The sequence below is a fragment of the Nicotiana tabacum genome, chromosome 6 (genome assembly GCF_000715075.1).
Source record: "Nicotiana tabacum cultivar K326 chromosome 6, ASM71507v2, whole genome shotgun sequence".
Lineage (NCBI taxonomy): Eukaryota > Viridiplantae > Streptophyta > Magnoliopsida > Solanales > Solanaceae > Nicotiana > Nicotiana tabacum.
The window spans coordinates 153077674-153088413 of NC_134085.1; the positions used below are offsets into that span (position 1 = coordinate 153077674).

Genomic DNA, 10740 nt, shown 5'->3' on the forward strand with positions numbered 1-10740 from the left:
CAAAAGTTGTCTTATTTGTTGGTAATATTATTGAAGCACACGTTGTTCCATCTTGATGCATAAATCTAGAGATTCCATACCCATCCGAACTTCATACTTTTCCACGTCGCAGACAGAGAAAAGGGACTTCCCAATCATATGATAGTTGGGTGACAGATCCCTTTTCATCACATTTATTGTCATTGCTTACATTTATTGCATATTTACACCACCATATTTATTGTCAATCATATTGTATCGAATCTGTTATTTAATGCACCTGAACACTACTCGTTTCATAAGTATTCTATTTTATCTGGTCTAGAATTTATTAAGTTCAACTAAGATTCACCCCTTTAATTCATTATAAATTGGTTTAGCTATTATTTGCTCAAACAATGATAAGGTTGTTAAAGGACTTTTGTGACAGCCAGTTGAACATGGTGACTTCGTTATTAGAGTTCAGAGGATAGTTGTGGGCTACCTTCTGAAAAAGTAAGGTAACGACGTTACTACACCAAATCTATCATTACATAACGTGGCACTTTTCATCGTTGCATAACGAAGAATTAACGAATACGATACAATACAATTTGTAACAACCATCCAAACAAGTTGTTAGGCAATACTCTCAGAATAGAAACCACATAGAAGCACTTGACCAAAAAAAATCTCTTGTTTAGGAGACGAATATTCTACCTCTTCGAGCTACTTAGTCAACAAAGTATGATCATCTCGAACACCAACAACTCTAAAAATAAACTAATACCAAAAGTTAATAGAGACAAACACAGGGGTGTAGTTAGCAGATACAACAACAACAACAACCCAGTATAATCCCACTTAGTGGGGTCTGGGGAGGGTAGTGTGTACGCAGACCTTACCCTTACCCTGGGGTAGAGAGGCTGTTTCCAAATAGACCCCCGGCATCCTTCCCTTCAAGAACTTCCCACCTTGCTCTTGGGGAGACTCGAACTCACAACCTCTTGGTTGGAAGCGGAGGTTGCTTACCATCGGAGTAATGATCCTTAGTTAGCAGATAGAATTAAGGAAAGAGACCTGCTTTACCGTAAATTAAAAGAAGAGCAAAAGTTCTATGTTGAAAGGAAAATTTCATGTTATAAAAAGAAAAAGGAGAAAAAGTATCGGTGGCGGCCGGCGGGTGAGGAGTGATATGCGCAACGGCCTTTTTAAATTTGAAAACAGAAGCCGGGGATGAGTTGACGGTTTCTCTTTCCTTATCTGAAACTCCCAATTATGATCAAAAGCAGAGACTAGAGAGTGACGGCCTGGATGAAACCCAAACTGATTGATTTCCATTAAAAATAAAATAAAATTTGAAAAGGAAATAAAATATACACGCGTTAAACTACGGTTTAGGTTTTCCTTCTGTTACGCTCTTCGTCCTCATATGCACGCTGATTTGATCAATTCCCAGATCCGATTTTTCCTCGTAGTTCCCCCAAAGTTTCTGAATAATTTTAGCAGAGGTTTATGCTCTTTACCAATTCTCAAAGCAATTTGAATATTACGATTATTTACTTTGTGTATTCATTTTGGTGTCACGATTTGAAAGGCTCCATAATCAAAAAGCGATTCTTATTGTTGAATAGGAGAGAAATTCTACTTTTAGATTAGAGATCATGAGCGGAGATGCGCCGCAGAAGCTAGACGATGAGCAAATTGCGGAGCTTCGTGAGATTTTCCGGTCATTTGATCGGAATAACGACGGAAGCTTAACGCAACTTGAACTCGGATCATTACTCCGATCCTTAGGATTAAAGCCGAGTAATGATCAATTGGAGGATTTAATCCAAAAGGCGGACAGGAACAGCAATGGTTTGATCGAGTTCTCGGAATTTGTAGCTTTGGTAGCGCCGGAGCTCATACCAGCGAAATGTCCGTACTCGGAGGAACAACTGAAGAAGATTTTTCAGATGTTTGATAGGGACGGCAATGGTTTGATAACCGCGGCGGAGTTGGCACATTCGATGGCAAAATTAGGACATGCGCTTACACAAGAGGAGCTAACAGGGATGATTAAGGAAGCTGATAGAGATGGTGATGGTTGTATTAGCTTTGAGGAGTTTGCTCAGGCTATGACTTCCGCTGCGTTTGACAATTCATGGACATGAAACGCATTTTCTTTCTGGTTTGTACTATTTTGATAGTTTTCATTCTGATGACAATCTTTTGATTAATTTTAGGCGCCTATAGTTCTAGTGCCTGTTTAAGTCTTTCGTACATAGCAGCAAATAAAGCATCTTTTTGACAATTGAAATGGCATTGGAAAATGGATATCCCTTGCTGTTTTTGGATGGTCTATAGATTACCACCGATATCAATCAAAGAATCTATCTGGTGGAAATAGATGGGAGTGTTTCAAAATGCGTTCATAGTTCAACTTGGCTTTTCCAATTTTGCAGATATCTTTGTTTTAGTTCTGTTTCTTCTATGTTAGGTAAGTTTTTGTTGCAAAAACACATCATTACAGAAATGAGATGCATTTAGAAGGAAGAAACAGAGATCTCCGACTAACTTGAATAGATTCTGCAACAGAAATTTTCCTGTTTTCTGCAGTCCTTGTATGTAAGGCTCGGAAAACTTATCCAGCAAGCAGAAAATATTAGTCTTTGGAAAACATTTCACATCCTCAAAGCCTAGCCAAAACCCCCATTGCTCCTCTGTAAATCCAAACATATTTCTTTAAGTTCAAAAACATTTTTTCAAACCACAGTCCCCAAACATGTTTTCAAAACTTGTACTCAAAATATTTTCCAAAAAGGTATTGATGCAAACAATGATGATCGTAGGGCACCTCTGATCCCTTTCTTCTTTCTGCAACAAATTTTCTTCATCCGCCACAGGATCTCCAGCTGTTTGCACAACAGGGACGTACAACCAAACTAATCAGGTCAAAGCTCATACCTGCGTAAAATTGTTGAAGTACAACCTCGGGTAGCTTCCTACTTTTGGAAATCCAAATTACCAACCAAAAGCAAATGAGAATCTTACGTTTGACAAAGAACAGACTTCGACAGGAATTTAATAGTCCAGCAACTATCGTTCCATGTATCAACAATCGTACAGGACATTTTATGTATAACTAGCATATCTAAGTCTAACCACAACACAATGACAGCTAAAAGATCAGACAAGCGGAATTGAACAATAGTTTTGAAATATTTTTGCACAAGCTAGAGAATTAGGCCCTTAGGTGAAGAGGGCTTGGCAGGTTCCTCGGTTTTGGAAGCTTTTGGGGACTCCGAGAAAGCATGTATAGGCACGTAACCTGCAGCTGAACTTCTTCCCTGTTCTTCTTCTGCCATCTTTTCCTTCGTCTTCTGGCCCACTTCCCCTGCAGCCTTGGTGACCTTATTGAAAGCACCAGTAACCCAAGATGCCCCTGTCAAAACATATCTGTTCTTCATAATGGCTGATCCAGCAGTGCTAACTGTCTGCTCAGCAGCTGCAAAAGCTGATTTTGTCTTTTCAGTAACTTGGAACTTCTGGTCCATTTCTTTCACTTTGTCATTCACAATAGTTGTTCCCATATTGATTTTCTCACTAAGTCCAATTTTTTGATCTAGTGAAGCAACTTTGGCTGATGCAGTGGATATGAACTGGTGTTTCTCATCAAATGTCTTTGCTTTGTTAACTGCATCCTTGCCCAAGATGAAGCCCTTTGCCAACATGCTGCTCACAACATCTTCTGCCTTTTGAATAGCAGATCCACCACCAGCTGCATTAGCCCTCTCAGTTGCCTGCATATATATAGGAGGTATACACTAGCTAGTGACTACCAGACAGTAGATAAGACCAGAATGTCAACATAAATTATACAGACCTTGATTGGCACTGGAGCTGTAGGAGGCAGCTCGTAGTCAGGTTCCAGGGCTACTATGACAGACTGATCAACAATTGTGGCTCCCTGTTAACAACAAACAAGCAGCAGTTAAAAAAAAAAAAAAAAGAGAAAATATGGAAGCTAATCCTTCATCCTTCAAATCAAGCATTATAGCAAGCTACTCAACAGCCAATTGCAATTTACTAAATTGCAGTTAATCTGTATCTCTACTATGCTGCGTAGTCTCTTAACTACAATTTCCTCCCTAGACTATCTCTTGAAGCAATTTACTCAAATGCCATCAAATGGCAGAAGGAAAAGACCACATATGCATCAAATGTGCGTAGGGTTGATCTCAAAGATTCTTCCTCTTTAAATGCAGAACAATTCTCTGGCATATCTGGTGAGATTCAAGACTTTCAACAACTCAAAAATTTTGGACTAGTTGTTACCAATTATGCTGCTTAGGGTAACGCCAATGAAACTTTTTCAAGGGAGCAGGAGGGGGTCATTCATATCTTCTTCCCCTTTGCCTTCAAGAGCACATAAAGGAACAAAAGAAGAGGAGGGTGATAAAATAATGAAACACTGACAGCTAAGGAGAAAAATTTTGGGCAAAAACTTCACGCCCCCCTCCCTTCCACTACCCCCTCAGAAGAAAGCAAATTGTCATCGTGCTCATGCATTTTGAAAGTGCAACAATCAAAAAATTCCCTGTATCATGGAACACAACATCAATCAACCCATTTTAGTCCATCAGTGCCTCTTTTGAACTTCTATGACTTTCTACTGATGCAAAGGCTCAAAGATAATAAGATGAAATGCGGAGGAAATGCCCACTGGCAATGTGGTAGATGGTTTGATGGTATCTAGAGTAAAAATGGGCTTACAAGTTTAAAGCAGCAGCTTCAAAAGAATTTACTTTAGCTATAGAAAGAGAGCACAACAGGTATTATAGGGCAAAAAAAATTTATTACCAGCAATGCACTGTGCAGGAACACCTCTAATATTGATCAACAGGCAACCCTATCCTTGGTATGAATGACAATTATAGCAGCAGTGAAAAAATTGAAATAGAACACCACCGATGGACCAAAAGCACAAATAATAAAAGCCAAAAGTTCCAGATACTACATATAAGCCTCAAAAGAGAACTGAAACCACCAACCTCCTGAACACCAACCTCCTGAAGCAACTGTCACAACAGTTTCCTAACAGGAACCACAATTTGTTCATCATCACCTCATTCGATGAACAACAAACCACATAGACAAATAGGAGGATATGTCAAATAAATTATAAATAAACAAAAAATATCACTTCTGATAAAGATGTTTACAGAATAATTGAATCAGCAACTCATTAGCTTTTACGGACATGTACTCAATGACACAATGAAATTCAAATGACAATATATTTTTTAGGGATAATTACCTTATTAGGCCACCCTCCAAAATAATAGCTTTCAAATGTATATGTTTTGTGTATATTAAGTATGAATATATATATACACACACACACATAATCAGTGTATATGATTGTATTTGTTGGCTAGCACCAGTAATTAATTTCGGCCGACGGGCCAAAAATGAAAAAAATCCGATTTCTAACTGCCCTAAAATCTAGGGGGGTGCATCCGATTTATCGATTCGATTTTGACCCTTATCGATAATTACTTATCGATTATCGATTTGTACATATGCTTATCGTTATCGTTTAAATAAGGTTTTGATTTCGATTTATCAATTTTTGGGGCTTATCGATTCGGTTATCGATTACACCAATAAGAAAACTTGCGGGATTCCACGGAACGTATATCGCTATAAACACGCCTAATTAATATGGACAAAAAGAAGCTAAAATAAGACGAACACCGTTTATAACATAAAAATTATATCAACAAGCACATGCAACGAAACTAAAGTAAGGGATCAAATGTATGCCACCAACACTCCAACGGTATAACAATTGTTTTTTTTTTTTTTGTCTTTTTAGTATATCTTATCGGTTTATCGATAAACCGATAACCGAAGAGGACAAAATCGAAATCGAAATCGATATCTCGATAAGGAAAATTTCGAAATCGAAATCGATAAATCGATAAACCGATAACAAATAATCGATTTGATTTATCGATAAACCGATTCGAATGCACACTCCTACTAAAATCAATCATTCCTTAAGAAACTTACAAGCATTTTCAACATCAAATCTAAACGACTTGAATTAGTGGAAATTATTATACTTACACAGTAAAGATTTTACATAGGACTCCAGAGGATAAGAAAAGTAAACTTACAGAAAGAAGAACTGCAGTTTCTGCACCCTGGGGATCCTTGAATGTGACATATGCAATTTGAGATCGCTCATTCTCACTACGACAGCAATAAAAGAAACGTGCATAAAGCCATAAAAGAAACCAACAAGAAGCTCATATCATATTAGCTTTTAAATTCTCGATAGGCAGATTGTATCTCTGATTTCAAGCTACGCCTAGACGGAAACAAATAGAGGAGAAGAGGAATGACAATACTTTGTGTTACCAACACTAACCTTATCATCTCAACATACTCAATATCCCCAGAGAATGAGAAGAACTCCTTGATATCTTGCTCCGACGCACCAAGAGAGACATTGCTCACTTTCACTGTTCTAACCTATTATGATAAACAACTAAAAAGGATTAGCAAGCCTAGACAACACAGGGTAAAAAGCCATGCATCTTGTTTAATGGTCTTTCGTTCTTCTTTCTTTAGGAAAGGTTAGTGGAGCATACTGCAAGTTGTCCAACATTATGCAAGAATTTTCTCACATGTAGATTTACTGATACGGAGGAGCAACACTTGAGGCATGGATGACTTTACGCGAAAGCTTCTTAAAATCATAAGTGTACAATGGACATTACCACATAGTATCTTTTTCTGATGATGAAAAAAATTCTAATACAAAACATTACCACATATTACCAAAATCTACTACAAAACAGGATTTTGAAGTTTCCTCTTCTCATGAAACATTAAAATTTCATCATTTGGTCCTAGATATAGTCTTCCTTGTAGAAAATGAATTTATTTGGGCACTAATCATTTTAAAGAAGCAATTACAGTAGTACGTATTAAACATTGAGGCCACGCGGATCATCATAACTTACTAAAAGCACAAAATTCGAGGAGAAAAACATACATTCGAAGCTCAGAATTCTTCCCAAAGACATTTGGTGCCCAAGTCGACTCAAGTCAAATAAAGGACTTTATTGTTTTTCACTTATCAATATCATCCAATCACATCTCCTATGGCAAATCAGATCTAATGATCTGGAATTTGTCAAAAGAATTTTAATCGAACTTTCTAATGTAATTCCTAAAAGTACATTTTGTAACATCAAAAGCCACTCACAAATGAATTAGGCACTTCAGTTGCCACCATTAGTTAATCGCCCAAAGACAATAAGGAGCACTACATTATCATACACACTTTCTAACAGGTTTATCTAACAAATCCAGGAACTAGGTAAACTATAAACTTCATTAAAAGAAGCAAAATCTAGGGCATTTACCCGAGAACGATTGTACCAATAACTCGATAAATTGAACTCAACCGAAAGTAATTGGATCCAATAGAACAATAATTCATAGATTCCAAATAGATCAAATTGATTCGCAACAACAAAAAAAGAAAAAGAAGCAAAAAACAAGAGATGATGAACTACTCACCGACATCGAATCAGAAACAATAGGACTACTCAGTTGTTTGAAGTAAATATATTTGTAGAAGTTTGTAAAGGTGAAGTGGTAATTGAGCGGATGTATAGTATTGAAGGAAAATAAGGGGAGTTGTTTGTGCTATAAGATAGCGAAAGGCAGTGGGCTTTGGGAGAAAAGGTTACTTCAAAACGTCAACGTACGTGTGACGTGCGAGAGGGAGACTTGGAAAATGGACACGCTATTTTCATTTCGACGTTAATGAGATTTTGTGGCTTTTCCCCAAATTGTACTCCCAAACTGAAGGTATCTTTTTCTTCTTCGCACAAAGAATCCAAAAAGGTAATTTGGTTAAGGCAATCAAAAAGGTATTTTCCTTTTTCCATCTCCATTATTTGCTCAAAGAAATAGATTATTGTAACGAAGGAAAGTTTTCGCTTCCTTATTTACTCGAAGAAAGACGTTTGGACATAAGAATTTTTTTATTTTTTTCCGAAATTACTATTTGACCATAAAATTTTTAATTTTCACTTGAAAATAAAGTTTATAACTTTTGAAAATTTTAAAAACTCCAAAAGTCTGTTTTCAAAATTTTCATTCAGACCACTCACAAAAATTCAAAAACAACTCAAGATTATATTCATGTCCAAAAACAACTCTAATTTTCAAATAGTATTTTCACTTGAAAAAAAGTTCACTTTTTTTACAATTTTACAATTCTTATGCCCAAACGCCCACTAAATTATTGTAAGGAAGAAAGGTTTTTGCTTTATGCTCATGTTACGAAGGGTTATAATACGGGAAAAAGGGTAAAAAAATACCCCTTTACTATGCAAAAAGAATTATTTATACCCTCTGTTGCACTTTCGATCCGTCGTTACCCCCGTTCCCAGGGGTTCATCTATCGCTTCCCATCGTTTCGGTAAATCTACTCTTCGAAAACAAAGGGACTCTCTATGTAGGGTAAAATCGGGGGTAATATCTACCACGACTTTCCGGTGAGAAAACGGAAGAAGGGCACAAATGCAAGAGATTGTAATCGAGGTTAGAGACCCTTCGTATCGAGATCCAGGAAGAGTGAACGATGTGCTCGTCATCGAGTATGGTAAAAGCGGCGCGCCCCGGGCCAAGAATGAGTGCTAAGACCTCGGGAAACACGACGAATGGTTACATGCAACGAATTGAGGACTGTGATATTCGCACTCAATCACATATCATGTCGCGGATCTCGCTCGATGTCGGTTGTGGATTAGTAATTAATGAGAAAGAAAGATTTTTCCCTTTTTAGGCTTATACTAGGGGTAAAACTTTCATACTATATAGGGAAGGTTTCTTTTGTAACACATGAATCAAAGCAATACAAGTTTGTTTTCTACCTTTTAGCTAATGATAACGTTCTTGTTCACTTATCATGTTCTTCATTCATGTCTGGGCTCGAACCGAGGGTCTAATCGAGGGCGAGGTCACTATTCAATCTAAGTTCAGGCTTGGTCACAACATCGCAATTGGTGTGATCGCTTATTTCCTCTTTAATTCATTTATCTAATATTATTAATTATTTGTGTTAAATCAAACAATGTATTCTTAACATCGTATACAAGTTTAATTCTTCTCCAATTTTGGTGTGAACACTAAAGAAATTATTATAGTGGATTAAAAAAAAATAGTTGAAAATAAATTTAGAAAATATAACGTAAAACTGATGTATTTTGATTGTCAAAATATATTATCTTAGCACAAATACAATGATTATCTAGAGTAACGTTTGTACCTTCAAAATAAAAAAACCAAATATTAATGCAAAGATTAATCTTGTTGGGTATATACTATTAATTATGCATTTGGATATAATATATCCTAATAATTATCATGGTTTAAAGTTTAAGTGGGAGATTGTTGGGATATATACTATTAACCATGGGATTGGTTTAGATATTATGAAATAATTATTTATTCAGTTTTAATAAAATTTTATATATATCATATATTAGTCTGTATCCTTTATTTATATAGTAGATGATTTAGCGTATAGAGTTTAGCTTATATACGGAAAATTAAATCATCGGTTCTTATAAGTATAAAGTTTGAGTTCACAATCTAATGATAGAATTGGACAAACCATCATGGATGAGTGTAGCACAAGATTAAATAAAATTTATCTTGATTATGAAAATGGTTTAATTCCAACTTCTTGTGCTAGTACATTTTGTATGTATTGAACGGATCAAGTCGAGATAAGTATTTTATACTGACTTAATAAAATAAATTCTATAGCAATTAAATATACTTATACTCTTAATCTTGATATAATTATTATTAGTTATGTATATTATTGTTGTTTTGATTTATTGAAAGGCGAGATTCTTTCCTGTGTCAATATGCCTGGTAAATTGGATAATAATATGGTGAAATAATAGTTAGTTGATGGAATCTATGTCTTGGTTTAGAGATTGATGATACACCTTTATGAAAGCTTATAAATTTTCATGTGTAAACTCGGCCGGTGGATTTGTATCCGACACATGAAATAAGTTAAGCGAAAGTCTAAAGGAAATAATCAATCAACTAAATTTTCAGTAATTAAATTTAATTGATTAGTATCTGAATCTTAATATGGGGAGTTAAATAAGATTTAATGGATGAATTTCGAAATTGAATGATGAGTGCAATAACGAATTTTTAGTGGAATAATTAGTAATTTATTATGGTAGTATTAATTCCATAATAGGAAGCCTCGTTAATTAAATTATGTAGTCCCTACTGTGCTTGAATAATTAGGAATTAAATGGAATCTCGTTTCTTGATGGAAAAGGAAGACCCAACAGGTTTAGAAAAAGGTTTTAACCCTAAAACCTATGGCTATATAAAGGGGTCTTATTCCATAAGGAGGCTATAAGTTTTACTACACATTTTCGTTAGAGAAAATTCGCCCACACAAATTTCTCTAATTCTGGACATTATTCGTATCATACAATAGAAGACCGTGGAACTGGAAGATGATCTTGTGGACGATTTTTGCCGATGCTTGAAGGTATTTTCACGATCGCGGTCATGCTTCAAGAGATAAATGCCGATTTTATTGTATGACCAAAAAGCATAACTTCCGATTAAAATAATTGTATTCGTATAATGACGGGTTAAACCTAGTTAATGATAATATCCCTAGATGTAGGTTCCAAAAATGCGATTGATGTTAAACATATTTGGAGGGTA

General features: G+C 35.8%; 2 protein-coding genes across 2 annotated transcripts; one reads left to right on the forward strand and one right to left on the reverse strand.

Annotated features, from left to right (window-relative positions):
• Positions 1 to 1471: 1471 nt before the first annotated feature.
• Positions 1472 to 2260, forward strand: LOC107822318 (putative calcium-binding protein CML18). The gene has a single exon (XM_016648848.2). The coding sequence runs from the start codon at positions 1623 to 1625 to the stop codon at positions 2112 to 2114; it is 492 nt and encodes a 163-aa protein (XP_016504334.1). The 5' UTR covers positions 1472 to 1622; the 3' UTR covers positions 2115 to 2260.
• Positions 2261 to 2995: 735 nt separating this feature from the next.
• LOC107822317 (binding partner of ACD11 1) lies at positions 2996 to 7895 on the reverse strand. The gene is made up of 5 exons (XM_016648847.2): positions 7540 to 7895; positions 6380 to 6483; positions 6126 to 6201; positions 3827 to 3910; positions 2996 to 3743 (listed from the first exon to the last, which is right to left on the reverse strand). The coding sequence occupies exons 1-5, from the start codon at positions 7543 to 7545 to the stop codon at positions 3177 to 3179; spliced, it is 837 nt and encodes a 278-aa protein (XP_016504333.1). The 5' UTR covers positions 7546 to 7895; the 3' UTR covers positions 2996 to 3176.
• Positions 7896 to 10740: the final 2845 nt, after the last annotated feature.

Bases quoted from the DNA above. Each gene is read 5' to 3' on its own strand.
- LOC107822318 (XM_016648848.2), top strand. From the start codon at position 1,623: ATGAGCGGAGATGCGCCGCAGAAGCTAGACGATGAGCAAATTGCGGAG.
- LOC107822317 (XM_016648847.2), bottom strand. The intron at 6,202-6,379 runs GTTAGTGTTGGT...TTGCTGTCGTAG, and splicing joins GAGTATGTTGAGATGATAAG to TGAGAATGAGCGATCTCAAA. The intron at 3,911-6,125 runs GTAAGTTTACTT...TGTTGTTAACAG, and splicing joins AAACTGCAGTTCTTCTTTCT to GGAGCCACAATTGTTGATCA.